This window comes from Pholis gunnellus (assembly GCF_910591455.1).
Source record: "Pholis gunnellus genome assembly, chromosome: 6".
NCBI lineage: Eukaryota > Metazoa > Chordata > Actinopteri > Perciformes > Pholidae > Pholis > Pholis gunnellus.
In genome coordinates, this window is record NC_136532.1 from 3,821,356 (window position 1) to 3,848,868 (window position 27,513).

Sequence of the window (27,513 nt, forward strand, 5' to 3'; positions counted from 1 at the left end):
AAGATGGCAGCAACTTTATTCACTTCTCACACACTTCGCCAGCAACTCTTTGCTCTTTAACTCTTTCCGCCTCATCCTCCACAATAAAAGCACCATAAACATACCCTGGAACACTGCTACATAGAGAGCTCTTAACGTACTCAACATAATAGCTTACAATACCATATAGACTGTATATAAATAAGTTGTGCCAAAATCATCAACTGGCGACTAGATCGCTCACTGTTTCCTACTCCCGTTTTCGCTTTGATCCAATTTGTTTAACCCGCGAAAACAACTTTTATCGTATCGTCCATCTCAATAAATTCAAGATATTAAAAACTAAGATGGTTAGCGTTGTCCTTATTGTAGACAGTGGCGTTTCCTACAGTTAGCTTTCGTCTTTCCGAATCCAGGAGGACATGAACACAGAGCACACAGCGCATCACGTGCTTGAGCGGGTGCGGGCGGAAGTGAAAAGTGGTGTCTTCCTGTCCCGTCCCATGGTCCCGTCCCTTGCTCTACACCTTCGCTCGGATATAACTGCACCGACTGGAGCTGGTAGGATGAAACTGCTGCTTTAACTGTTTCATTACGACCTCGTTGAAACTCTCGGTGATGTTTGTCAGCTGTTTACGCCTCATACGAGTCCCCGCTTCCACTGGTCCACCGGGCTGAGCTCTTCCACATTTAAGCCAGTGCCATGCACATATGTGATAACTTTGTTCTGGTGCACTCTTCATTGCTCCATGTTGAATGTTGCAAAGATACACGTACTGTATGCACGTAATGGTAACGACAGAGCTGCCCGGGGGCGTTTTTAACTTTGAGCGTGTTTGTTTTAGTGTTTGAGTCAAACTTGTTGAAACTTCTCAGGTGCTGCTGTGCTGAGGCCCCCTCAGTCTGACCGGCATCAACAAGCAGCCCCCTCGGGACGGCGATGGATCACAGTGGAGCCGGTGAGCCGCCTGGCCGAGGCAGAAGACCCTCCAGTCACTCATCCGGGACACCCGTTGCTGCCAAGGCGCAGGCAGCACAGAGTGGCCAGAGGCCACAAGTAAAGATCACTCCCTTCCACAGCTCAGCCATTCTCCACAGGGACGATGCTCTCAGCAACAAACGACCAGGAGCCGCTTCTGGGAGACTGATGGCGACTCCTGGCAGCCGCTTTCTAGACACACTTGGACGGCTGACTGGTCCACATGTCAGAGGGAGACTCTCTGCTGCTGGGAGCTCAGAGGAACCAGCTCCCAGTCCAGGCTCTGGCCTGGCCTCAACAGGGGAAAAAGCACAAGTGAGTGGTCTTGTTGTCAAGGTGAAATGATCTACTGATGAGTGAAATGTATATTGTGTATATACAGGACTGTCTCAGAAAATTAGAATATTGTGATAATCCCCATACGTGTGATTTAGTTTACTGAACCAAGCTGAGTGTTTTTCAAGGCTCAGGAAACCCTTGCAGGTGTTTCGAGTTAATTAGACGATTCAAGGGATTAGTTGAATACCCTACTAGTATACTTTTTCATGATATTCTAATATTTAGAGATAGGATATTTGAGTTTTCTTAAGCTGTAAGCCATAATCAGCAATATTAAAAGAATAAAAGGCTTGCAATATTTCAGTTGATTTGTAATGAATCCAGAATGCATGACATTTTTGTTTTTTTAATTGCATTACACAAAATAAAGAACTTTATCACAATATTCTAATTTTCTGAGACAGTCCTGTATATACTTTTCTGACAGTCTGTTCATTTGGCTTGTTTGTCAATGAATTACAGCGCTACTGTTAACCCTGGATTCTGAAAGAACCATGTTCCAGAAGTCAAATATAAATATCTCCCCTAAAGCGTGCAAACAGTTTAATTATCTGTGAACAGAGTTTTATTACGCCGAGTGCATGGATTGCAAAAGTTCTGAAGTTCAAACTCGTTGATAGAGGTCGACTCCTTTTGGTTTGTAATTGCATTCATTATCATTTAGACGGTATATTATGCAGAATTGAATTAACTTTGTCTGTTTGCATGTAGAATAGTGGGAATCTTTTATATATTAAAATAGTCAGTGTTGGCTGCACATAATAATCTAACCCTTCGTATTAATATAGATATAGTTTTAAATCATTTTAAATGTAATAAGTGGTTTAGGCTTGCCTTCTGTATTCTCATCTATTAAATAGATGATTAAGTATACACGAAAATCACAATTCTAATCAATAAACATGCCTTTATTGTGGTGTTATAGTCACGATAGACCTACAACATAACTGACATGTTTCAGCATCAACTCTTTGTCGGGGAGTGAAACAGGTGTGGTATTCCTCCAGTAGGAAACATGTGTTTGTGCCCTAGAGAGGGTAGATCAGTGACTATGTTGTCTTCATTCTGCCTCCAAAGCCTCCTGCCAGGAAGGCACCAAAGTCAAGTACAGAGCTTCGTCACAGAGACGTCTCCACCTCCATCAAGCCTCAGTCCGGTGAGTCCTTCATTCCTTTGCAAACGTTATTGATTTGAATCGAACTGTAAGGTAGGCTACCCGATCCAAATGTGAATTCTTTTACAATTTAATATGATATTTCATCAGCTGCAGTTATCAACATTTCTCAGCGGGATCAGTAATTACGAATGTTTCAGTACATCATCTTCCCATTAAATAATGTAAGGGGAGAGGAAAGAAGTGCTCTTCTTTAAACGTCCATTGTTTTCATTATAATAATAATAATAATAATAATAATACAGGTGATTGGATTTTCTTCTTTGAGGCATTATTTCCCAGGCATGACTCCTGGTCACCACCTAACCTCAGTCTGTGTGCTTTTCCCAGCTGTGAAGAGAAGGAAGCGGAAGATGGGAATGTACAACCTGGTCCCCAAGAAGAAGGCCAAGGCCCTCAAACAGCAGGAGAAGGTCCTTTATTTCTATATTCCTTCCTGTTCATCAGACCTCCGACAATCACCGTCACTAGCCTGTTTACAATGTATTCATGTAGCGTGTTTCCATACCGAGCAGGTCTACACCATACAGAGACCGCAGGGTTAAATATAGTACTCTTACTCTACTACACCTCAGAGGTAAATATAGTACTCTTACTCTACTACACCTCAGAGGTAAATATAGTACTCTTACTCTACTACACCTCAGGGTTAAATATAGTACTCTTACTCTACTACACCTCAGGGTTAAATATAGTACTCTTACTCTACTACACCTCAGGGTTAAATATAGTACTTTTACTCTACTACACCTCAGAGGTAAATATAGTACTTTTACTCTACTACACCTCAGAGGTAAATATAGTACTTTTACTCTACTACACCTCAGAGGTAAATATAGTACTTTTACTCTACTACACCTCAGAGGTAAATATAGTACTTTTACTCTACTACATCTCAGAGGTACATATAGTACTTTTACTCTACTACACCTCAGGGTTAAATATAGTACTTTTACTCTACTACACCTCAGAGGTAAATATAGTACTTTTACTCTACTACATCTCAGGGGTAAATATAGTACTTTTACTCTACTACACCTCAGGGTTAAATATAGTACTTTTACTCTACTACACCTCAGAGGTAAATATAGTACTTTTACTCTACTACATCTCAGGGGTAAATATAGTACTTTTACTCTACTACACCTCAGAGGTAAATATAGTACTTTTACTCTACTACACCTCAGAGGTAAATATAGTACTTTTACTCTACTACATCTCAGAGGTAAATATAGTACTTTTACTCTACTACATCTCAGAGGTACATATAGTACTTTTACTCTACTACATCTCAGAGGTAAATATAGTACTTTTACTCTACTACACCTCAGAGGTAAATATAGTACTTTTACTCTACTACATCTCAGAGGTACATATAGTACTTTTACTCTACTACATCTCAGAGGTAAATATAGTACTTTTACTCTACTACATCTCAGGGTTAAATATAGTACTTTTACTCTACTACATCTCAGAGGTAAATATAGTACTTTTACTCTACTACACCTCAGAGGTAAATATAGTACTTTTACTCTACTACATCTCAGAGGTACATATAGTACTTTTACTCTACTACACCTCAGAGGTAAATATAGTACTTTTACTCTACTACACCTCAGAGGTAAATATAGTACTTTTACTCTACTACATCTCAGAGGTACATATAGTACTTTTACTCTACTACATCTCAGAGGTAAATATAGTACTTTTACTCTACTACACCTCAGGGTTAAATATAGTACTTTTACTCTACTACATCTCAGAGGTAAATATAGTACTTTTACTCTACTACACCTCAGAGGTAAATATAGTACTTTTACTCTACTACATCTCAGAGGTACATATAGTACTTTTACTCTACTACATCTCAGAGGTAAATATAGTACTTTTACTCTACTACACCTCAGAGGTAAATATAGTACTTTTACTCTACTACATCTCAGAGGTACATATAGTACTTTTACTCTACTACATCTCAGAGGTAAATATAGTACTTTTACTCTACTACATCTCCGGGTTAAATATAGTACTTTTACTCTACTACATCTCAGAGGTAAATATAGTACTTTTACTCTACTACATCTCAGAGGTACATATAGTACTTTTACTCTACTACACCTCAGGGTTAAATATAGTACTTTTACTCTACTACATCTCAGAGGTAAATATAGTACTTTTACTCTACTGACTCAGAGGTAAATATAGTACTTTTACTCTACTACACCTCAGAGGTAAATTATGTACTTTTTACTTGAATACCTCTGAGATGTAGTGGAGTAAAAGTACTATATTTAACTGAGATATTTAGTGGCAGATAAAGACCACCTTCATACTGCCACCTAGCGTCTGTGTCAGGAGTGATATCCATTCAGTCCAAAGACGAAGATTTTAACCAATAACATTTAGTTAAACAATGGCGACGGGGTCCGCCCACTTACTGTCCAACAGAAAACTCACTGGTGAGCGAGCAGAAGAGCAATGATAGAAGGAACGCTCAAACAGTAATTTGTATATACTAATACAGGAGTAATAACATCTTTTTTTATTAGTTTTTGTTGTAACAATCCACATGTTTACATACTACATTGTTTGCATAAAAGTAATGAATGTGAGGTTAAGCCATATGAAGAGAGTGACTGGGTTTATTTCTGATCACTAACACAGATAAGGGAACAAATAAGTTAACTAGCAACATAACTGAAAATGTAATTTATTTTTAAATAATTACACTCTGCGTTCAGAGGTTGGCTCAAAGTGAGTGTGGGGATGAAACACTGCTTCATTTTTTGGAACATGAGAGCGCATATATCAAGTAGTACTGAGTCCATACATGGAATGGAGGCTTAAAATATGACAAATAACTGAGTAAGTGTCACCAGCTCAGTCACTGATACAAATGTTGTTCCTTCTCTTGATCAGAAAGAGGAACCAGGACCCAGTGTGGAGAAGAACAGAGCTGCAGCAGATGAGAAAGCAGGCATTCTACCAGAGACTCTGAAGAACAGAGACCTGACAGCCATCAGGAATGAATCGTTGATAGAGGTGGAACCTGGAGAAGGCTGCCGTGTTGAATACACAGAGCTGGCCTTGGACTGTCTCGATCTGAAGGCTCAGGAAGAGCTGCTCTCACCTCCCTTGTCAGGTGACAACAGCATCTCACTGACTGATTTGGCTTCAAGATTATTCTTCTACAGATCCATTTTTATAGGTCACAGGTGAATTTGTGGTGGAATAATGGGATGTATGTGTGCAGGAGTAGCAGCGGATGCTGCGGTGACAGAAACAGACCTGGCTGAGGAGTTACCGCTGTGCTGCTGTCGCATGGAGACTCCTCACAGCGGAGGCAACGTGTCCACACTGGATCAGAGCTGCATGGCCATGGAGAGCACGGATGGAATGGTAACATCACCTGAAGTAATGAAACAATGCTCTATATATATACATATTAGTGCTGGGCAACGATTACAATTTTTCATGGCGATTAATCGCATGATTTTTTGCGATTAATCTCATTGTTATGCGCAAAATTCAATAATGAATTCAAAAGTAGTGTATTGTGCACTTTTATTTTGAAAGTACTGCTATATGAACAACAGTGCAATAACATTTGGTTTGCAAACACTTTAAACAAATCAGGTTATTTTTAACATCAGTATTCTCTTCACACAGTAGCAGTTATAACACAGTTATAATGATTCTGATAATAGATATTCAGCCGGTGTTCACAACTTTATCTTCATGTGTGTAAGAGATGCAATTTCAAATATACACCTTGAAAACTGCAAACCTATCTACGTCATGTTTGTTATGTTTGTTAAATTCTCAGTAGTGATAACTAAATGATATGCTTATTATACATATTACAAACAAAACACTTTAAAAACTCTAAACACTTAAAGGAATCATGGTGTTCATGTGTTTCTTTTAATGAAAGCAGTCAATATAACAACTGAACAATTATTTGAACTCTACATTGAACTAAACATCGGAACATTTCTTTTTATGACAATTATCCACAATTTTGTCACTGCAGTGACTTTCTGGGCCTCTGGAAGAACATTTCCAGAGCCTCATGTTATTTATTTATGAATGTATGTAATGTTTTTATTTACTTACTGACTTACTTACCAAGATCAGTCTTGTACAGTCAGGGGGAGTATTTCCCCTCTGACAGCCAAGCTGGGTCAAAACCTGTCCTCCGGTGGACTTTAGCTGCTTTCTGCTTTCTGTACTTGGACCCTGGCTGCTACTCGCAGGAGAGCGAGTGTTGCCATCTAAACCACATGGGAGCGTTTACTTGTAGGCCAGCTAGCAGCTCTGACACGTCAAAGAATACGCCCAACATGTCAAACTAAAGATCTGATTGGTTGAACACTATAACAATCAACAATATCGTCCCCATTCACTTAAACTGCACATGGATTCACTGGTGAGTCTGCAGGCCTGGGGCCTCTCTTCTACCTAGAGACACAGAGGTGAAATCTGATTGGATAAAAGCTCTACTTAAAACAAGCTGCACTGGAAGCAGAGCAACTGAGGGACACAGTAGCTGTGCAATGAGAAAATAAGATAATTGGAAAAATAATTGTCATACACGTAGTGTATTTATGAAAAATTATAAAATAGCTTTAACTTTGTGATTCTGTTTAGGCCAGCAGAGAAGGCCTTGCTGGCCCTGACGGCCCACCACTGCTATGTATATACACAGCTCTGGAAAAAATTAAGAGACAACATCAAAATTATCAGGTTTACTATTTATTGGTATGTGTTTGAGTAAAATTAAATTTTTTGTTTTATTCTATAAACTATTGACAACATTTCTCCCAAATTTCAAATACAAATATTGTCATTTACAGCATTTATTTGCAGAAAATGACAACTGGTCAAAATAACAAAAATGCAAAGAAAATGACATCACATTCATTTTCAAACAACACAATACTAATGTTTTAACTTAGGAAGAGTTCAGAAATCAATATTTGGTGGAATAACCGTGATCTTTCATGTGTCTTGGCATGCTCTCCACCATCTCTCACATTGCTGTTGGGGGACTTTATGACCCTCCTGGCGCAGAAATTCAAGCAGCTCGGCTTTGTTTGATGGCTTGTGACCATCCATCTTCCTCTTGATCACATTCCAGAGGTTTTCAATGGGATTCAGGTCTGGAGATTGGGCTGGCCATGACAGGGTCCTGATCTGGTGGTCCTTCATCCACACCTTCACTGACCTGGCTGTGTGGCATGGAGCATTGTCCTGCTGGAAAAACCACTCCTCAGAGTTGGGGAACATTGTCAGAGCAGTTTTCTTCCAGGACAACTTTGTACTTGGCTTGAGTCATGCGTCCTTCACAAAGACAAATCTGCCCGATTCCAGCCTTGCTGAAGCCCAGATCATCACCGATCCTCCACCAAATCTCACAGTAGGTGCGAGACACTGTGGCTTGTAGGCCTCTCCAGGTCTCCGTCTAACCATTAGACCACCAGGTGTTGGACAAAGCTGAAAATTGGACTAATCAGAGAAGATGACCTTACTCCAGTCCTCTATGGTCCAATCCTTCTGGTCTTTTGCAAACCTCAGCCTGGCTCTTCTTTGCTTCTCGTTGGTGAAGGGCTTTTTTCTAGCTTTGCACGACTTCAGCCCGGCCCCTAGGAGCCTGTTTCTAACCGTAATCTCCGTGCACTTCACCCCAGCTGCCGTTTGGCATTCTTTTTGGAGGTCACTTGATGTCATCCTACGGTTATTGAGTGACAGTCGAATGAGTTGGAGGTCATCCCGGTGAGTGGAGAGTGGTTTTCGTCCTCTGCCGGTCTGTAGCTTTGTTGTCCCTCATGTCTGCTGCTTGAACCGCCGTCTTTGAAATTTTAGGGATGGAAGCAACCTCATGCTCACTGTATCCCTCAGCCAGTAAAACCAGAATTGAAACATTCTTTTCCTCACTCAAAACCTTTTTTTTTAACTCTTTTGGCACGGTCAATTTTATTATTCTAATTACTTTTGGGGTACTACTAGCACTGTTTCTGCCATCCAGCTGGTCCTATTGCAAGAGGATAGTGATGACCACAGCACTGGTTTTATACTTTTCTTCATTAAATAAGATTAAAAAGTCTAAATGACTATTTGTATTTGAAATGTGGGAGAAATGTTGTCAGTAGTTTATAGAATAAAACAAAAAATGTAATTTTACTCAAACACATACCAATAAATAGTAAAACCAGAGAAGTGAAGTGGTCTCTTCATTTGTTCCAGAGCTGTATATACAGTATGTGTAAGCTCAATGTAGAAAATATCAATAAAAGCTGCTGCTGGGTAAGATTATTAAGGGTCCAAATACACCAACAGTACTGGAACCCTATTGGTTTCAATGTTGTACATTGTCTGATTATTATTATTATCTCCTCAGCTGATCCGGTGCCAGAGGCGAGTGATGAAGCAGGAAATGATGCGACCCTCGAACACGGTCCATCTGCTGGTTTTGTGCGAGGACCACCGGGCCGGTATGGTCAAGCACCACTGCTGCCCCGGCTGTGGACTCTTCTGCCGAGCGGTGAGTGGAACAGAGCGCACTGATACTGTAAACGCGTGGATGTCCGACTGCAGTACCATACTGTTTGTTATTGTGTCGCCTTGCATAAGTGTGTGACTGATGACATGTAGTGTTAAAGCGCTTTGACTGGTCGGAATACTAGAAAAGCGTTTGACATAATGGTAACTGGATTGTACTTGTATGACTGCCTCTCTGTAGTCCTGTGGGTCCAGCCCGGACAGCTAAAGCAGCGACGAGCTGTCCGCCTGCTGTTCTGCCTCTACTAGTCCACTGGTAGAAAGATCAAAAGAAGCCAAACTGGGCCCGTCAAAGTATAGTCTATGTGGGAACCACTGCTTATGTTTCCAATCGCTTTTACATTACCTTTGATTAACAGATATTTTTGCTGGGCTGTGTCCTGAAACATTGTCCGTATGAGCAGGTAGTTGTAGAGACCATAAAAGGGCTTTCCAAGCATTTACAACAAATATAATCTTATTCATGTGAGAGGTTATATCAAAAGTTGTGACTTACATTTGTATTCTTGAATTTGTTCCCACAAAGACAAAGTGTATGACTCTGAAACAGCTGTGGGGGAATAAACAAACACCGCCCTAATTCTTTTTTAACATTGGTATCAGCATGGACCCCAAATCAGTGCATTCCTATTACATACTTTCACTGGAGTCACATTTTGAATACAGGACTTTTACTTGAGTAAAGATCTTAGGACTTCATTTCCCACTGGTATTCATCGGTCTCTGTCCTGAGTGGTCTCACAGTCAGAACCTCCTCTCTTATTTAGCTTTTTAAGTAATCACAGCAATATATTTTTGTAGCAGAGTAACAGTTGAATGGATCGTTTTTGTTAAGTTTGCTGCGTTCTCACATGTGGCGAGTATGAGGCGTGAAAGTATTCAGCACATCAAACGCCTCGCTAGCGCCTTCTGAAGACGTATGCTATCCGCTTAACGCTCGCAACATTCTACAGACACTCACAATGGAGACTCGCATGTGACGTAGCTCTGGCGAGGGTTGTACCCTTTAGATGTGGGGTTCACATGGATTGACAAATCACGTTTCCGTAATGTACGCTACACCTGATTTTAATGCAACATACGCCTCACCGGCCTGTACGTGTAACACACCACATCAGCACACTGCAGCGGACGCTCTGATAACGAGGCCTGTGTGTGTGTGTGTGTGTGTGTGTAGGAGCGCTGCACCGTTGGTGCTACACGGCGAAGTGAAGAAAAGCTAAACGACAACAAATATGTATTGAAGCAGAATATTTCGTTAGATAAAATGATGTTGTGAATTTTTTCTTTGTTCAATAAATGTTGACTTTTGAGACGAGTACAGAGAGGACCGAGTGTGTTTAAGAGAGGGGCAAGAGAAGGTGGACTGTTGAGTGGAATGTTTCTGTTGATTATTAGTGATAATAATTCTAATATCAATGAACGAATCTTCCAAATATTCGGTGCGGCCACACAGCTCTATTTTAAATGAGACAAACGAGGAATTCAGACCAATAACCTTATTGTTTTATTTTTCATCTACTTAATCATGTATGAACACACACAAAGGCTACGTAGTAAGCTCCCAGCTGGAGCTCCCAGCTGGAGCTCCTAGCAGCAGTTTCAGCACCTTGGAGAGCACCGCTCACTACGACACTAACAGACTAACAGACTCCTACTGAAGCCAGATCTACACGATACAAAGCGACCATCGACACTGGTATTTATATCCGATACAAACGTATAACAGCAGCTCTTGTTAATGAAATAGACATTAACCGCCATTAATTGTTGACTAATAGTTAAGTTCTTTATTTAATTAACAATAGCAAGGCTATTTGTTTTTTACTGTAGTACAGTAGCTTACATGCTCAGTTCATTCTGCTGACTTTTAATAAAATACATTTATGATTAGATCTAGCTTGTTGTTGTTTGGCTATTTACAACATCTGGAGGTTGTTCTATATGGCTCTAGAATTATTATTATTATTATTATTATTAAAAAGAGCAGTCTTGCTGTAGCAGGCCAAGAGGAGGCGGACTCTGTGTTTGAGTCCATAATGCTTGGTGCACAAAAACAGTCAAAGTTGATGGACACAACAAAAACAGTGTAATAATATGATATAAACAGCAACTCAAAAAGGAGTGCTGTACTTGGTTTTGTGCAGATAGAGGCTGAAGGAAGCAGAAATATCTGAAAGCATGACATCTGAATTACATTTCATAAAAGTGGAATGCCCCCTGTAGGAATAGTGGTGAAAACACAGAGCTTTCTTTTCTTTAGTCCTCCGACCTACATGCACGCCTAGCTGTCAGTCAAACTGTGAGGTGATGTGTTTGAGTGCATATGAGATTACACATATATACACACGGTAGCCTAGCAGGTACGCAGTGAAGGTGCTGAGCGTTAGTGTGCTGAATCCTATCAGACCTCACAGGAGCCCACGTTAGACCGGGGCCACATCTGAGTGAAACGATGTTAGTGTGCTGAAAGCTTTCACTCCTCCTACGCGCTCACACCTGCTCAATGCCCGCTCAACGCCCGCTCAACGCCCGCTCATCAAGTTGACTTTGGCGGCGGGATGGAGTAGAGTCGGCGGTGGCTGCTGCAGGGGCACCAATGAGAATGACCATGTGAAATTTTAGAATTTAAATAATCTCATATGCGACCATTTTGGTTTGGGTCTGGAGTCCTGAATAGCTAAAAGTAACGGACGCATCGTGAATGTTTACAAATCGTTGCTCTTAAGCTCGTAGTAGTGCCGATGCAAAGTTGACCAAACCTGACTTTGATAAATGATGGCGTTGAATGAGGGGTGACCTGAACCTGACAAGTGGTGTCGGGGCACTCGGACCAGTTGGGAACCCCGGCTCTAAATGTCTCTGATGTTGTTTTCACTTTTGATCACCGCATATTTATTATATGGTATATATTGAGGTACTGCACTTCTAAACCTTAATACAGTGTTCTCTGGTCCGTCCCACAGGGCACCTTCATGGAGTGCAGGCCGTATGGCAGCATCTCCCACCGCTTTCACCGCGACTGTGCTTCCATCTTGAGGGATCTCAGGTTTTGCCCTCACTGCGGAGAGGACGCCAGCGGTGCGAAGGAGGTCACGGTGTCCAAGGCTGATCCGTCTCCCTCTGTACCCAGATCAAACCCTGGGCCGGCACTCCCAGTCGCAGCCCCTGTGGCCACCCTGCCTTCAGTACCAACCATGCCTGCTGTTCCACAGATACTCAGAGCTAAGAAGACCAGCGAGCCCCAGAGGAGCAGGAACGAAAGCCCGAGCAGGTAACATCACTGATATCACAAACACGGTTTTACACACTGGCTTCTATGTGATGTCGTCGCTTTCCTGTTCTAATTCAGTTTTAGTTTTATTTGTTGATTTTACTAAATTATTTGAATAAATGCAGTTGCTCCTATTGGGTTTGTTGGCGGGATTTGGAGGCTTTCGGCTGTTTTCGGTCTGGGCACAGCTGGTGTTGCAGATGTTTTTTGCGGGTCCGGCGCAGAATGCCGCTTTCGGTGACTGCTGCGGTCGCTGAGTTGTTCGGTCCCTTCATGGCGGGCGTCTTTGGTGCTTTTTGGAGCGCCCTTTTGCTGTTGTGGCTTGGTGCGGGCGAGGCCAGGCAGGGGATCTTAGCCCATTAGCCCCGGGGTGGGCTAAGATCCCCCGTTTGGGTTGTTTATTGGACCGGCTGGGGGTTTGTAGATTTTGCGGATGGACCTGATTTGTGGTGGGGGTTGAAGCATTTTGAGTGCAACTGTATACAGTGACGTGAAAAAGTATTTGCCCCCTCCCTGATTTATTTTGTTATTACTGCCAGACCTGTTTAATCAAGAAATAGAAATAGAACCTAAAAGGTCTGACAAAGTGAAGGAGGCTAAAAGATCTCAAAAATAACACATCATGCTGAGATCTAAAGAAATTCAAGAACAGATGAGAAACAAAGTAATTGACATGTATCAGTCTGGAAAGGGTTGCAAAGCCATTTCTAAGGCTTTGGGACTCCAGCGAACCACGATGAGATCCATCATCCACAAATGGAGAAGACTTGGAACAGTGGTGAACCACCAAAGCCACTGCTGAGCAAAAACATTTACCAAAAAACATCTTGGAGATCCCTGAGACTTTTGGGCAAATATTCTGTGGACTGACGAGACAAAAGTTGAACTTTTTGGAAGGTGTGCATCCCGTTACATTTGGTGTAAAACTAACAGCATTTCATAAAAACAACAACATACCAACAGTCAAACATGGTGGTGGCGGTGTGATGGTCCTGGATGACTTGCCATACTTGATGGAACCATGAATTCTGCTCTCTACCAGAAAATCCTGAAGGAGAATGTCTGGCCATCAGTTCGTGACCTCAAGCTCAAGCGCACTTGAGTTCTGCAGCAGGACAATGATCCGAAACACACCAGCAAGTCCACCTCTGAATGGCTCAACAAAAGCACAATGAAGGCTTTGGAGAGGCCTGGTCAAAGTCCGGGCTTATATCTGATTGAGATGCTGTAGCGTGACCTTAAACAAGCCGTTTCTGCTCGAAAACCATCCAATCTGCAAAGAAGAGTGGGCCAGAACTCCTCCACAGTGATGTGAAAGACTCACTGCCAGTTATCACAAACGCTTGATTGCAGTTGTTGCCGCCAAGGGTGGCTCAACCAGTTATTAGGTTTAGGGGGGAAAATCAGGAAGGGGACAAATGTGTGTGAATGTGAATGTATGTGTATATATTTCTATTTCATTCTTTTTATTTTATTCCTTACATTTTCTTAAATTTTAAAATTATTTGTATCGATTATTTTATTTCCTTCATTTCTTAGTTTATTTGTAACGTATCCAGCGGTCTCACTGAGCTTTCTGTTACTATTGCCTCGTTTTTGCTGCTTTGACTGTCAAAGCACTTTGTGAACTCTGTTTTTAAAGGTGCTGTATAAATAAAGTTATTATTATTATTATCACAGCTATTGAAAGGATAATTCCAGTTGTCATTCTCTCTCCAGTGTAAATAGCGAGGCTGTGTGTGTTGCGGACCGACAACCTAAAGAGTCACTAGAGAGCATCCTGATGGCACTGGATGATGACAAGTAAGGTTAACCATAGAATATGTGGCTGCGGTTTTCTAAAATCTACAGTGTGGGACCACAGTTTGCATCTTTTGATCCTTTTTTAGCCTGAAACCAAAGAAGGTGAAGTACCCCCCCCGACAGCTGTACATCTCTGCAAAAGAAGGAGAGCTGCAGAAGGTCGTTCATCTCCTGGGTAACTCGATGTGTTACTGGACACAAAGCAGCTCCACTTACAACCACTCAATGTATATTTCTTAGCATTTTTGTTATCACACTAATAGACCAAACTTTGTACATTGAAGTTGATGGGAAGGACCCCAACTTTTTGATGGAGGGCCCAAACAAAGGCACCCCTCTCCATGCAGCAGCTGCTGAGGGCCACCAAGAGATTTGCCACATGCTGGTCCAGGTGAGGAGACGCACTTCACTACAGGCTGCACCTCTGTATTGATCACGTGTGTCGTAGAAAATCATCATATAGTAGAAAATCTCAGACACATTTTAGTTTTTTTATTTAACATGTTGCCAGTGTTTATTTACAGCCGAATACAAAATAGCTTCTTGGCCAATATTATGAGACTCAAGTCATTTTTATTTAGCATATATAACCTGGACAGGGTATTCAGTAATTACCGCTACACATGCAGTATATATCTGTCCGTCTATACTAGTACTCCATCAGGAACTATAATGCTTCATCCTTATTTCTCCTTTGCTAGTGAGAAGGGTGCAGCACATGTTTCTGACCCCTTTAAGTTATTTTAAAGGTAAACATTAACATAACGATGTTTCCTCCTCTTGATGTCCGCCCCGTTCTCTACCTTAGTATGACGTAAGAGTTTACCCTCGTATGGGCACGCTCATATGATTGGTTCAAAAATGGAGGAGACATCTGATTGGCTACAGATAATTCCCTGTTGAAAAATAAATACATTTGTAAATGGAGTCCCACAAAAACCACACAAGTGCAGTGAAGTTCACACATGGAAAGCAGTAAATGCAGGTTCAGCGATTTGCATATAAATGTAACAACATCCACATTATGTTTTTGATGACAATTTCAAATCCTTTAAAACACATTCATTTGTGGATTTCTATTACAAGAACAACTGTTGTGTGGATCAGAATACATTTGTGAATCTGTGGATTTTGTGTCTATTTTCGTGTTGCGTTGAAAAATATTTCGTGGATAAAATAAATGATTTATAAATCCCAAAATACAATTGGGAATCTCTGTGTACATTCATTGATATGGAGACTGATCTGACCCCATATAATGAAAGCAAAATATGTTTTTCAAATCAGACAGTGTAAATGCCATTAACGTATGACACCATGCTGTGCTTTAGTTTGGAGTAAGCTAAATATATCCCAGTGCAGTGGGCACCATGATAACTGTGGAACCCAGAAACCCTGTTGGTCGATGTCTTTATAAGTGGTGATGGGATGGTGTGTGTGTGTGTGTGTGTGTGTGTGTGTGTGTGTGTGTGTGTGTGTGTGTGTGTGTGTGCACACTCGTACTGTAGGCTGGAGCCAACCTGGACACGTTTGATGAGCAGCAGAGGACGCCGCTGATGGCGGCCTGTGAAAACGGCCATCTGGACACAGTGAAGTACCTGCTGAGAGCCGGAGCAGCCGTCGGCCACAAGGTGGGTCGGTGCCGTCTCACTCTATCAATCTTCTGAACTACTTAACATAAATAGTGTTGTTTTTACCTCCTGAGGAGACAGAGAGAGGCATCCAGCTGTGAATAAACAACTTGAGTTGATGCAAATGAACATGTACCTTAATTGATATGTGATGCTAAGCTAACACAGACTGCTTTGACATGTTGGTTTTGGACCTTCTGTTGATCCCTCTCAAATACTATGGTTCCTTGAGATCTGATCCACATCTGGGAGGAGATTAGTTTCTATTTATTCAACTTTAATAATATGGATCATTTGGTAAGATGCTGCCTCAGAGGTATTTTCATATAAGCATCTTCTATGTCCCCAGAGATTTTAAACTGAAATGTGGATGCTGTTTTCTTTGCCTTATTCTGTAGTCATACATCGCTCCTCTGACATTACTGACTCACTCTATATAGTGTGTCTTTATACATTAATATTGCAAACTTGAAGTTTACCGAATCTGGAACAGTGAAAACATCAGTTTATAAATGGAATGTATAGTTATGTCCATAATGACCACAGTTATAGTTCTTTTGGTTTCCTGCCATATAAACTGCACGGTTCCTCTCAACCAAAGCTCAGACCGCCTGATTGTCACCCACACTGAATTTGTGCTGAAATCTTCTCCATTCATTTATGATGCATGTCGGTACACAAGATACATCTACATACGTCTGTCTGTCACGCTATCAAGGTGTTGTTGTATAATTGGTTAATTCATTCTATCACTAAGTCGCTCAGTGATTCATATCAAACTGTTTGGTACCGTTCTGCAGCTTTCACATGAAAATGAAGAATGAAATAGACTGTCAGCAACTAGTATTAACTTGTAAAAGAAGGCTCAATGAAAGCATCGGGACAGCTGTTAGGATGGGACCGGTTTGCTGTTCGCGCCAACTAAACCCTGCACCACTGTCCAAGAAGAAGTCAAAAGAATGTTCATCAGAACAATATGAAATACCACATGTCAATGAGTTTGATGTTTCTAGGCCAAACAAGTTTGAATTCAGTTCATAAAATAATCTTAGTTGATACGATAACCTCAGATAGAGATGTGATAAACAGATCAATAAGCTTTAGACCTAAAGTAGGATCTATCTTAAAAAGCTAATACTAATTGCTTCACAATCTTCCCAGGTGCTGCTGAACGGTGCATACATCTTTTGAACCAAATGTATTATTTATATTTATATTTTTCTATGACGTTATTAACGTCAAACTAATTTAATCGATAATCAATTAAAGCTGTGAGTCACTGAATCTACCTGCTCACATGTAATCCTCTTCATTTATCTGTGGTTCATTGTACTCTTCGTCATATTCTTTATTCAGTTCAATCATTTGTACTTGTTATCGTTTATTCATTTATTTTCTGTTTAGTAGTGTAGTTAGTCAAATAAATATTCCATTTATGAAGAACTTGATCATTTGATTTGTTGATTTGTGATATGAAATAAGTCCCTGCACACCTTGAGAAGAACTCCGTAGCAACCCTGAGATTAAGTTTGAATTGATTAATATCACATTTTTAAGTTTTCCCTATTTTCCAAAATTGTGTGGTGTCCTGAATCTGTTAAATTCTGTTACTGAATGTTATGGTGTCTTATAGCAGAAGCTGAGTACCATCATCTTTTTTTGTACAAATTGATAGGTTTATGATTCATAATGGAGTTATTGATGATGTTAGATATTTAATTATTATTGATTAAATCTGTACAGTTGTTCAATGTGAATCATGTTGTCATCCCAGGATATCATTGGTTTCACCTGTCTGCATCTGGCAGCTAAACTGGGACATTGTGATATTGTTCATCATCTGCTGTCCAAAGCATCCAAATACGTCAACTGTCAGGTAGAGTCACACACTGCTAACAGCTCATGTTGTACTATGTCATTAATATTCATATGTTAGTATACATCTTTGCACGGGAATAACAGCCTGTGTCTGTGCAGGACGACGGGGGATGGACTCCCATCACCTGGGCCATTGAGTACAAGCACAAGGAGCTGGTCCACCTGCTGCTGGCCAGAGGGGCCGATGTGAACATCAGGGACAAGGTCAGTGCCCACGGTACGCTGTTCACTGTAACACATGTGCGACACACACACACACACACGCACACAACATAATACTGTTCGCATACAGCATTGCAGCTAAGATAGCTTCTTAAAGATAGTTGTTCTAAAGGTCCAATGTGTCTATGTTTAAAGTACTTATTGAAATGATATGGATATGTACATTGGAGGCCATTTAGACATGAGGTTCGGACCCTTACTTTCAAGACATTTTAATGACTGGACCTCTTCATTTGAATTGAAAACCTGTTTTACACCAATAATACTGTGATTGAGATTAAGTATGCAATTTCTATCTTCTGGATTATTATTATGTAAACTATCTGCACATTCAAAGTGTTTCCCCCATACCTCGAAGAGGTATATTTTAAAGTTACAAGGTTACCAAAGTTTAGAGGAGCTGCTTAACCACCTGTCAAATGATATCCAGGGTGATATCACCGATTTGTCGCCATCATTTTGGAAGCTTTGAACGTGTGGATTTCTAAAGGAGAGTTATTTTCCTTCTCGAGGCTGTAGTGAAGAAAGCCCTGTGCTGACCTCTTCTCTGCTCCCATGTTCAGGAAGAGAACGTCTGCCTGCACTGGGCGGCCCTTTCGGGCTGTGATGACATCGCCCTGGCTCTGCTGGAGGCTCGATGTGACCTCAACGCCGTCAACGTTCACGGCGACTCTGTGCTTCATGTTGCTGCCAGAGAAAACCACCTGGAGTGTGTGATGTGAGTGTGTTACACAGACCAGATCGGTTACTGTTAACAAGAGATAAATACTCTCTAGAACATTTTAAACACTTGTTAGTTAAGTCATTTGAACATGTGCACATGATTCTGGTCATGTTGAATATGCTTTCTCCTGTGCTGTTAATGATTGCGTGTAAGCAGTCCTGAAAGTTTAGAAAAAGCTTAATTTTAACAGCAATGTTTTGACGTGTAGGAATATGCTTGAATTCAGATATACTCTGAATAGACACTGAGTCATGTAAACCAAATATCATTTGATATCTGGAATGAAACGTTGAGGTATTCATATATGTTGGTTTCCTTCTGGCGCCCCGTACCGGATGCAGACCGGACAGAACCGGGGCTCAATTTACTGACGGGCGTCGCAATGCAAGGGGCCGACACTTCTCCCAGAATGCACAGGCGTCGTCTGACTTTTGACGTTGTGTGTACATGCACAATAAAGGCATTATCTTCCCAAAAGTGTTCCGCCTAGTCCCGCCATACTGTGCTACGATTGCCTAGTACTGGTGATATTGGTATAGCTTCAAAGCCCCCGTATTGGTGGATCCATCAAGATTTTTGAAAATAGTTTTCCCTACTGTGTTATATTGTTGTTGAGGTACACATTACACAAAAAGCTTTTGTAACCCGAGTCACCGGACTTTGAACTCGTCCATCTGCAGGTTGCTGCTGTCTCGTGGAGCTGACATCACTCAGAAGAACAAGGAGGGAGAGAACGCTCTGGACTGCTGCGTCTACGGCTCCAAGGTGTGGACGGCCCTGAACACCAACAAGAAGCTGACTGATGCCCGGAGAGGCAGGGACAGTCATGGAGACAGAGTGCTCAGCAGGTGTGTGTGTGTGTGTGTGTGTGTGTGTGTGTGTGTGTGTGTGTGTGTGTGTGTGTGTGTGTGTGTGTGTGTGTGTGTGTGTGTGTGTGTGTGTGTGTGTGTGTGTGTGTGTGTGTGTGTGTGTGTGTGTGTGTGTGTGTGTGTGTGTGTTGTCTCGGTTATATGACAGTCTTTGTCATACATATTGCTGCTGTTTGCTCTCATCTCTGTTCGGTTGTTCCTCTGTGACTTGAGACACGTCTTGTGAAACACCGGAGAAACAGAACATGGAATATGATCAAGCTAAAGCAAGAGAGCTGCGTTTAGGTTCCTATTATTATAAAGTGTGGCATGGTAGAATATGTATTCTAGACAGGGATTGCCAGAGAGTGTGAGGAGTTCTTTGGGGACATTAGGGAATCACAAACCAGGTTATTGCATGAAAAATGTCCCACTGGCTTTGACGGCGCTTCCTTTACAGTTTCTTTAAACGTGGCTTGTGTGGATGTAACCACTTCATAGCATACGTCTGATTAGGGTTATTGTGGTTATATAAATGTCATTTATGGTGCTGTTACATCGTAGCAAAAAACGTAGATTTGAAATATGGAGAGTATTTAGTTGGATAAAAACATGTTGAGAATTTTGGAAATGATTACATCCATCTTTTGGAGGACTGAGACAATTACAGAGACGAGGACACAGTGTGTACAGACCGGGGAAGGCGAGGTGGATACCAGCGGATTATTGTATGCCATGTTTCTGTCAGTTAGTACTTATAATAATTTGAATGTCAATGTTATGAACGAAGCTTCAAACTATTCGGCACAGTCCTTGTAGCCCTGATTCAAGATGTCCGCTCTCATTAGCAAAAAGAATGCCAATGAGCCCGTTTGGTGACTTTTGGTCTGAAAGAAAAGGAGAGCGAGAGAACACAAACACGGTGATTCGTAAGCTGTGCGATAAACAAGTCAGGACTAAAGATGGAAAACGCCACAAATCTCCAACCCTTCTCAACCTCACCATCCAACAGAGTATCTGCCACAAACTCCATCCACCAAGAGCAGCCAGACCCAAACTCACCACTGTGAGCGGTCGACCCTCAATCATGGCAGATTTTGCAAAGGCAACGGAAGATCAAAGTGAAAGTCAAAGGTGGCGAAATTGGACGAGGGCAGTTGATATAAAACATATAAAATAGAGCTTAAAGCCTAAACATTGTGGCCTCTTACGGGTTCATATGCGTTTTATTTATGTCAATGTTCATCTCTGTTTTGTGGATGTTGTTTTTCTTACAGCAATGTAGTCAGTTGGGGAATGTCGATATCGCCCGATCCTGGTTAATATGGCTGAGGTGTTTACAAATGACTGCCTGTGTTCACATCCAGCAGACACACAGCAACCTTCATTTGGGGTCATGATTGTGTCCAGCGTTCACCGTCCTTCCTGGTTCTGGTTTTGTCTCCACCAACTCCTGAGAAAGATATCTGCTAAATGCTAACAGGCTCACAATGACAATGCTAGCATGTGGTTCAAAGCAGGTCTACTGTTTACAATGGTCACCCTCTATGTTCAGCTCACTTTCACTTCTCTAATGATGGCGCTGGATTCAAACTTAAGGGATCACCAAAGTGATTCCGATTCATCCTCTGGGAACCAGCCTGAGGACCAGCAGTCACACCAGCAGCATGTTGCTGTTCTGAGCGTGAGCTGGAAGCTAAAACAATAAGCCAAAACGGAGACTAACGCGCTCCGTAGCACTGAGGGAACTCTCTGTGAGGGATCCCTGTCACATTAGACATAAGCATTGCATCATCATCAACTGATTGCTCACATACAAATATTATTAGCGCTGCTTTAAGTTATAGTTACTGTATAGTTTTAGTTCAACAAACATTTGTCCTCGATACAGATCTATTTGCATTTCTGTTTTTCTTTTTTCCGTGCATATTTGAATCCGATTTTGAAAACAAATGTTCCTTCTCTTAGGGACATCTCTCGGGGGTACGAGGCAGTTCCTATTACCTGTGTTAATGGTGTTGACAGCGAGCCGAGCCCTGAAAACTTTAAATACATTCCTGACAGCTGTGTCACCTCCCCACTGCACATCGACAGGGACATCACTCATTTACAGGTGAGATGCTCTAAAGGAAGCAAAGCAAGATCCTCAACCAACAATGAATGTATCCATGTGCTCCTGTTTGAGTAACACGTGATGGAAACTACAGTGACCAGCTGTGTTAGGAAAGCACTGAACTAATGAAAGCAGCAGTTTCTAAAGATGAATGTCTTCAGGACGAACCGATGGGTAGGCGTGCTACACGCAGGGTAAGAAAGTACCGAGGCCGTGGTTACACTTGTCTTTTCAATGCCAGGACGCATGAACTGTCAAGTCTGTTCGTTCCCAGATCAGATCTTTCTCTCGCTGAGTTCCGATGTCTCGCATTGAAAAGACAAGTGTACTTTGCAGCCTGAGACATAGTTGGTTTTGGTCTTTTTCGTTGGATTTGTTGACAGGTGAGAAAACGATAGCGCATCACCAGCTCTGTGCTTTAACCTGCTGCAAGCTTCACGTTACTGTGAGACATTCACGTCAGGCTCACCAGTGTCTACACGCAAGACTTCACAATACGTGACTTATATCGGCCCCCTCATTGTGTCACTCAGCACTGCAGCTGTAAAGACGACTGCTCATCCAGTACCTGCATGTGTGGTCAGCTCAGCCTGAGATGTTGGTATGACGGTGTAAGTACACACACGCACACACACACACACACACACACACACACACACACACACACACACACACACACACACACACACACACACACACACACACACACACACACACACACACACACACACACACACACACACACACACACACACACACACAGGTTTAGACTCAGCTATAATTCTGTGGGGTTATTTCAATGTCCATTGCTTTTAACAATAATAAAATAACTTATTCAGTGTCCATTTAACGATCATATGTGTTATTTATTTTTTACTGTCACTTCCACTTAGTCACATGAGTGTTTACTCTTTAATAATATACGACAGTTTTTCATTAGTTTAACACATTTTATTGGAGCTAGTTGAGGATAAGTACTGATCAGCTGCCTCACAGGTTTACCTGCTTCATTTCTGATTTAGTGTGTTTGTGCCTCTCTGACGGCTCAGGCTGGAGGCCGTTATGTTTCCCGCCTTGAGGGAATTTCTTCAAATTAGGCACTCGTGTCCAATTGGACTCAAGGATGAACTGGTTAGATTCTGGTGCTCAAAGGTCAGGGTCACTGTGACCACAAACAGGTTTTTGTCCATAACTCAAGAATTGAAATGCCAATTATGACAATTTTACACGAATGTCTAATAGTATACTATTAGACATTCGTGTAAAATTCTCATGAGTTGAAAACATTTGGACGGACAATGACATGAACTGCAACTTGGCTGGTTTGACAGGAATTCTAGTTTTTTTTTTTCCAGCTCTGAATACAAAATCAAACACCTGGTTTTGTGAAAGCACAGATAAATTGTCTCAACTGTAAATCTGTGTTTGTAACTTGTTTCTTGGTGTGTATGTAGGAGGGTCGACTACCTCTGGACTTCTGTCAGAGGGAGCCCCCAGTGCTGTTTGAGTGTAACCACGCCTGCTCCTGTTGGAGGACCTGCAGGAACCGAGTGGTCCAGAACGGACTGAGGTGACCTATTCCGCTCTCAGAGATTTCTTCTGCAGCTCTTCATCCAACAGCTCACTGTGGCTGTTTCTTTTTCCACCTCTCCTTCTTTGCAAATACTTCTGCATTTCAAAGCCTTCTGGTTTCCTGGGGGAAAGGTTTTCTATGAAACAGCAGCAGTGCACAGTGTGAACTAGCAACGACTTACATCAGCAAATATAGCTCCATAGCTACATTGGAAGTCAGCAGGGTTTCATTTCAGTTATGGAAAATAATTTCAACATTCTCCTAATCGCCTTGTTGTTTGCTTCAGAGCCCGGCTGCAGCTCTTCAGGACTCAGAAGATGGGCTGGGGAGTGAGGGCCATGCAGGATATCCCTCAGGGAGCATTCATTTGCGAGTAAGGAGAGACTGTCCCAAGAGAAACGACTGAATTCAGTGTTTTACAGCATGAAATATTGAAGAGAAGCTGCACTCTGAGCTCCTTTCCCTCTAATGCTTCCACAGGTATGTCGGGGAGATCATCACTGATGCAGAGGCCGATAAAAGGGAGAACGACTCTTTCCTCTTCACCCTCGACAATAAGGTGTTTCAATTGGTTTACATGAATTAAGAAAGGTGTGCTCGGTGAAGGTGCATGTTGGTTCTGAGGTGCTCAGATAGATAGATACTTTATTCATCCCCAGGGGGACATTTGTATGTTACAGCAGCAAAGATATACTAGTAAATACAAATATTAAGTATTTAAAAAATGCACAATATATACATTAAAATAACAGAGTAGGACATATTAAATATAAGAATATAAGAAGATAAAATAACAAAAATGCACAGTATAGACAATGAAATAGAATAGTGTTAAATTAACTAACTAGATCAACTAAACAGCAGTGCAAAGATCAACCAACAGCAAACAACAACAGTGTAGTGGTGTGTAGTTATGTGAAGGATGATCTGTTCAGAAGTGATTTGTTATAAAGTGTTATAGCAGGAAGGTTCTCCTGTATCTGTCCTTGTGACAGCGGAGCTGGATCAGTCTGTCCCTGCAGTAGGTGGTGCAGAGGGTGGTCCAGGTTATCCAATATGGAGAATAGTTTCTTCAGAGTCCTCCTCTCCACCACCTGTTTCAGAGTGTCTTGTTTGCAGCCAATGATGGAGCCGGCCATCTGAACCAGTTTGTTAAGTCTGTTGGTGTCTCCGGCTCCAATGCTGCTCCCCAGCAGACTACGGAGAAGTAAAGTGCACTGGTCACACCAGACTGGTAGAACATCTCCAACATCTTGCTGCACACAAGAAAAAGAGTCGACTCATCCTCTTCTTGTACACAGCGTTGATGTTGGTCTTCCAGTTCAGTCTGTTGTCGATGAGACACCAGGAACTTGTACTCCTCCACCATGTCCACGTCCTCTCCCAGAACTCTCAGCGGTTGTGGAGCAGTCGTCTTCCTCCTGAAGTCGACCACCATCTCTCTGGTCTTGGCCACGTTCAGCAGCAGGTGATTTCTACCGGCCCACTCCACAAAGTCCTCCACTACTGCCCTGTACTCCTCCTCCCGTCCGTCCCTTAAACACCCGACCACTGCAGAGTCATCAGAGAACTTCTGCAGATGGCATGACCATGAGTTGTCCTGGAAGTCAGTGGTGTACAAGGTGAACAGGAGGGGAGACAGAACAGTTCCCTGTAGAGCTCCAGTACCACTGACCACCGTATCAGACAGCACACGGCCCAGTCGGACAACCTGTGGTCTGCCCGTGAGGTAGTCAGTGATCCTGGAGACACGTTAACCCTCACCACCACCACCACCCGCAGCTTCTCACTCAGCAGCAGTGGTTGGATGGTGTTGAATGCACTGAAGTCAAAGAAAGTGATTCTCACAGAGCCACCGGTTCATCCAGGTGCAACTGAGCTCGTTGCAGCAGGTAGGTGATGTCATCGTCCACTCCCACATGAGGCTGGTGTGCAAACTGCAGAGAGTCCAGTGATGATTTCACCTGCGGTCGGAGGTGGGCCAAGACCAGCCTCTCCAGCACCTTCATCACATGAGATGTGAGGGCAACTGGTCGGTAGTCATTGAGGCCAAATGGTGTCGTCTTCTTAGGTACAGGAACCAGGCACGACGTCTTCCACAGCACCGGGACTTCCTCCTGCTTCAGGCTCAGGGTGTAGAGGTGTTGCAGGACATCAGACAGCTGGGTGGTGCAGGTCTTCAGGACCCTGGGGCTGATGCCATCAGGTCTTGCAGCCTGGCCTTGGTGGAGTCTCTCCAGCTGTCTTCTCACCTGGCCAGCCGTCACAGAAAGGGGGAGGGGGGGGGGGTCATGGTGTCAGTGGTGGAAGAGCCCTTTGATGTTAAGGGCTCTGTGTCCATGCAGCTCACCAGGGGGGACAGAGGGGGAGGCAGCCGAGGTGTTTGTGAGGTGAGGTGTGAGTCTCCAGTAATAGCCAAAAATGCACCAGGATGCCGACTCAGCAGTCCAGACACAGTGGAGTGGATGGTGAAGGAGCCACAATATGCTTCTGTATGTATGTGTCCACTACATTATATCAAGTCACACTTAAGGCGGTCAACATACAACACTCTCATATGTTGACAAAACCTGAGCTATGTCAAACGCCTCGTGTGTAAATGTGTACTGCAATCTCCATTCTACTGTCATATCGGACAGACGCTGCATGTGCTCTGACAGTTGGTCAGGAGGGGGCGCTGCAGAGCCGCTCATCCAGACACCACTCAGTCCGTCCAACACACAGTTGGTGTTAGCAGGGTGGACTAGTCTCTTTGTTCTTTTAAAGTATCTTAAAGAAAGATGGTCAAACCTGTTGGCCTCCGTGAGGCTACATGCATTAATCAGTGCAGTGATTCTCAAACATTGGGTCGGGACCCACAGAGGGGACGCAGGCGATTTGATCAGAGTCAACAAATAAATTGGCAGAATTGTAATCGTCTTTTGTTAAACATTTCTATCTGCAGTACACTTTTGAGCCACATGGTGGAGCCTGAATGTTGGTATTGTTCTAATGACCGTAGCCGCTACTGTCTGTTTTACTGATGAGAGGAAATGAAAAGAATGAGTGTGTTAGCCTCAAATGTATTTGGTCTCATGAAGTATATAAGATGTATTTTCAATAACACATGCATAAAACAAATTGTGATTTATCAAATGTATATCTTTTCTAAATGGCTGCTTTACCTATTCAGGATAATCTACGGCTCGAGTTCCCTCTCATGATTTATAGATGAGGGTTATTGTGAATTGGGTTGGGTTTGTCATTTTTAAAAAGTGTGTCCCCGGAAAAAGAAGTTTTGTTGAACACTGTATTAGTGCTGTGGTTCCTAAACTGTGGGAGCCAGTGCAGGAGGTAGAAATCAGGACAGAAGCTGGGAACACACGTAGTCAGATGATCAGAACGGTTGGAAACAAACCAAACAGGTTAACAAAGCTAACTTTCTAAGAGAAAGTGAAGGTGAGCTGTCTCTTGTAAACATCCAGCACAGTTCACAGACCCACTTCCTGCACAACCGTAAGTTCAGCAGGTCAAAGCTTTGATGGATTATTAATGACTCCCTCTGTTTGACCTCCAGCTGAAGAACATGTGACCGTGACTCTTTTTTGTTCATCATCTTGTGCAGGTGGGAGACGTACATTGTATTGATGCGAGACTCTTTGGCAACATCGGCCGCTTCATCAACCATCTGTGTGAGCCCAACCTGTTGGCCGTGAGGGTGTTCACCATGCACCAGGATCTCCGCTTCCCCAGGATAGCCTTCTTCTCCAGCAGGCCTATCAAAGCTGGAGACCAGATAGGGTGAGTGGTGGGAAACCCTTCAGTAGAAAAACGTCAAGTAAATCGTTAAAACAAAGATAATATGATGGACGGGTGCCTCTTCCTCACCAGGTTTGACTATGGCGACCACTACTGGAGGGTGAAGAGCAAGTACTTCAGCTGCCAGTGTGGCTCTCTCAAGTGTCGCCAATCCGCCGGTAGCGGATAGAAACTCGCCGATCCCCTCGCTCTGCCTGGACACATTCTGTGGCTCTGACCTCTGACCTCTTCACCGTCACAAACACTGTCTTCTGAAGCAGATGCCACGTAACAGTGATTCTTTGATTACGTGAACACCGATGGGATTCTTTTGAATTCACAGTTTTAAAGCAACTTTCACAAACATTGTGAAAACCCGTAACCTCAGAGCACAGGACCTAACTTATTTATACACCTGATGAGGTCACTTTTCTATATGAAGGACCCTGTAGCTCGCCACCAGCCCGAAATACTGTATGTCAGAGAGGTACAATCATATCTACATTCGTGCACTCTCGCTTTAATACTGCAAATATGTGTGTATTAATGAAGTGAAGTAATGTTCTTGTAGTCTGATATCTTCTGAACACGCTTTTTACTAAATGTCTAATTAGCCATTAAACACATTTGAAAGCTTT

The 27,513-nt window shown here is 42.4% G+C and overlaps 1 protein-coding gene across 3 annotated transcripts; it reads left to right on the forward strand.

The window, feature by feature from the left end:
- Positions 1-465: 465 nt before the first annotated feature.
- On the forward strand, positions 466-27,513 carry ehmt1a (euchromatic histone-lysine N-methyltransferase 1a). 3 transcript variants are annotated; one of them, XM_079161352.1, is made up of 23 exons: positions 466-540; positions 856-1,273; positions 2,375-2,453; positions 2,802-2,884; positions 5,391-5,613; positions 5,725-5,885; positions 8,872-9,015; positions 11,999-12,306; positions 14,026-14,109; positions 14,196-14,284; positions 14,394-14,500; positions 15,618-15,740; positions 17,515-17,616; positions 17,718-17,822; positions 18,404-18,558; positions 19,245-19,412; positions 21,381-21,525; positions 22,059-22,136; positions 22,980-23,095; positions 23,385-23,471; positions 23,579-23,657; positions 26,703-26,878; positions 26,969-27,513. In XM_079161352.1, the coding sequence occupies exons 2-23, from the start codon at positions 920-922 to the stop codon at positions 27,063-27,065; spliced, it is 3,063 nt and encodes a 1,020-aa protein (XP_079017478.1). In that variant the 5' UTR covers positions 466-540; positions 856-919; the 3' UTR covers positions 27,066-27,513. The 3 variants fall into 3 exon arrangements, with proteins under 3 accessions (XP_079017478.1, XP_079017479.1, XP_079017480.1); XM_079161353.1 differs by having other exon boundaries at positions 5,725-5,870; XM_079161354.1 differs by lacking the exons at positions 22,059-22,136; positions 22,980-23,095; positions 23,385-23,471; ... (1 more) ...; positions 26,703-26,878; positions 26,969-27,513 and adding an exon at positions 21,909-22,041.

Bases quoted from the DNA above. Each gene is read 5' to 3' on its own strand.
- ehmt1a (XM_079161352.1), top strand. From the start codon at position 920: ATGGATCACAGTGGAGCCGGTGAGCCGCCTGGCCGAGGCAGAAGACCC. The intron at 5,614-5,724 runs GTGACAACAGCA...GTATGTGTGCAG, and splicing joins GCTCTCACCTCCCTTGTCAG to GAGTAGCAGCGGATGCTGCG. The intron at 19,413-21,380 runs GTGTGTGTGTGT...TCCTTCTCTTAG, and splicing joins GGAGACAGAGTGCTCAGCAG to GGACATCTCTCGGGGGTACG.